This window comes from Trichinella spiralis (genome assembly GCF_000181795.1).
Source record: "Trichinella spiralis strain ISS 195 chromosome Unknown Scfld989, whole genome shotgun sequence".
NCBI classification, from domain to species: domain Eukaryota; kingdom Metazoa; phylum Nematoda; class Enoplea; order Trichinellida; family Trichinellidae; genus Trichinella; species Trichinella spiralis.
The window spans coordinates 1-1,103 of NW_003527928.1; the positions used below are offsets into that span (position 1 = coordinate 1).

At 30.9% G+C, this 1,103-nt stretch overlaps 1 protein-coding gene across 1 annotated transcript; it reads right to left on the minus strand.

Moving 5' to 3' along the window:
- Positions 1 to 180: 180 nt before the first annotated feature.
- Positions 181 to 966, minus strand: Tsp_15041 (putative protein tag-76; the record flags this gene model as incomplete). The annotated part of the gene is made up of 4 exons (XM_003370296.1): positions 181 to 400; positions 466 to 590; positions 660 to 842; positions 895 to 966. Coding segments are annotated over 4 exons (600 nt in total), but the record flags the coding sequence as incomplete, so codon positions are not given.
- Positions 967 to 1,103: the final 137 nt, after the last annotated feature.

Here is a 1,103-nt window from a genome sequence, read left to right on the forward strand (position 1 = left end):
TATTTATTTTCAATCGCAAATATTTAACATCGTGGAATAAACTCTTCTTTTATTGCTACATCACTTTATTGTTTTCGGTAATACACACTGAGTGACCAATCCAAGAGTGATATCACCACAAGATTTCACTTGAGCTTAAGAAGGGTAAAAAAACATTCAGCATTAATAAAATAACCTTCATCATATAACAACAAAACAATCATTACCATATTGTTCAGATGAAAATAACGCAACAAATACCAAATCACATTTTATTCCATCTCTGTCACATTTGTCAGCAATACGTTTGAATACCATTTCTACGGTATCATTTTTCCGCGCTTGTTCATAAAATTTTGGGCTGTCCGGCATTTCAATTCCTGTACTACGACATGTTCTGACAATTTGCAGGCAAAATTCCCTAAAAATCAAGCAAATAATCAACAAAGCTAATATGATTTATTAATGAAATTTTGCAATACTCACTGTAACATTGATGCTTTATGTGGTGGTAGAAACGATACAAATCCAAATGATTCACAATAAGCAGATTCAAAAAATTTAAATTCATTCGAATTCCATGCTCCATCTTTTGGTGTAAGAATTATTTGCTAAACATATGAGAAAAATTATGAAACAAATATTTTTCAAAATGAATGATATGAATAATTATTATTTACACGTCCTCCATTTCCTTTACCATATTCCAACCTAGGCGGAGGCAAGACTCGTCCATCAACAATCATTGGTTCCGCTTTAATTTGTACGCCAAAACTTTTCAAAAATGGATCACTATTGAAATTTGATTTCTTGACCATGTCAATACACTTTAGATTTCGAGTAGGAGCGTCTGTCGAAGCAAACTAAATATAACAATTTATTCATTATTATCAATATTTGAAATCATTAACATACTCGAATTATAGAAGTCGTTTGACACGCTTTCAATTTCTTGTTGTATCTTTGACAGTTCGCGACTTGACAAAGCTAAATTGGCCAAAATAAATTCATTGCATTAAATAAAAGTTTAATCAATTATCAGATTTTTATACTTCAACTGCGCAAATAAATTGCTTTTGTTTTACTTCCGACTTGAACCAAAGGGCAAATTTGGAATACTTTTA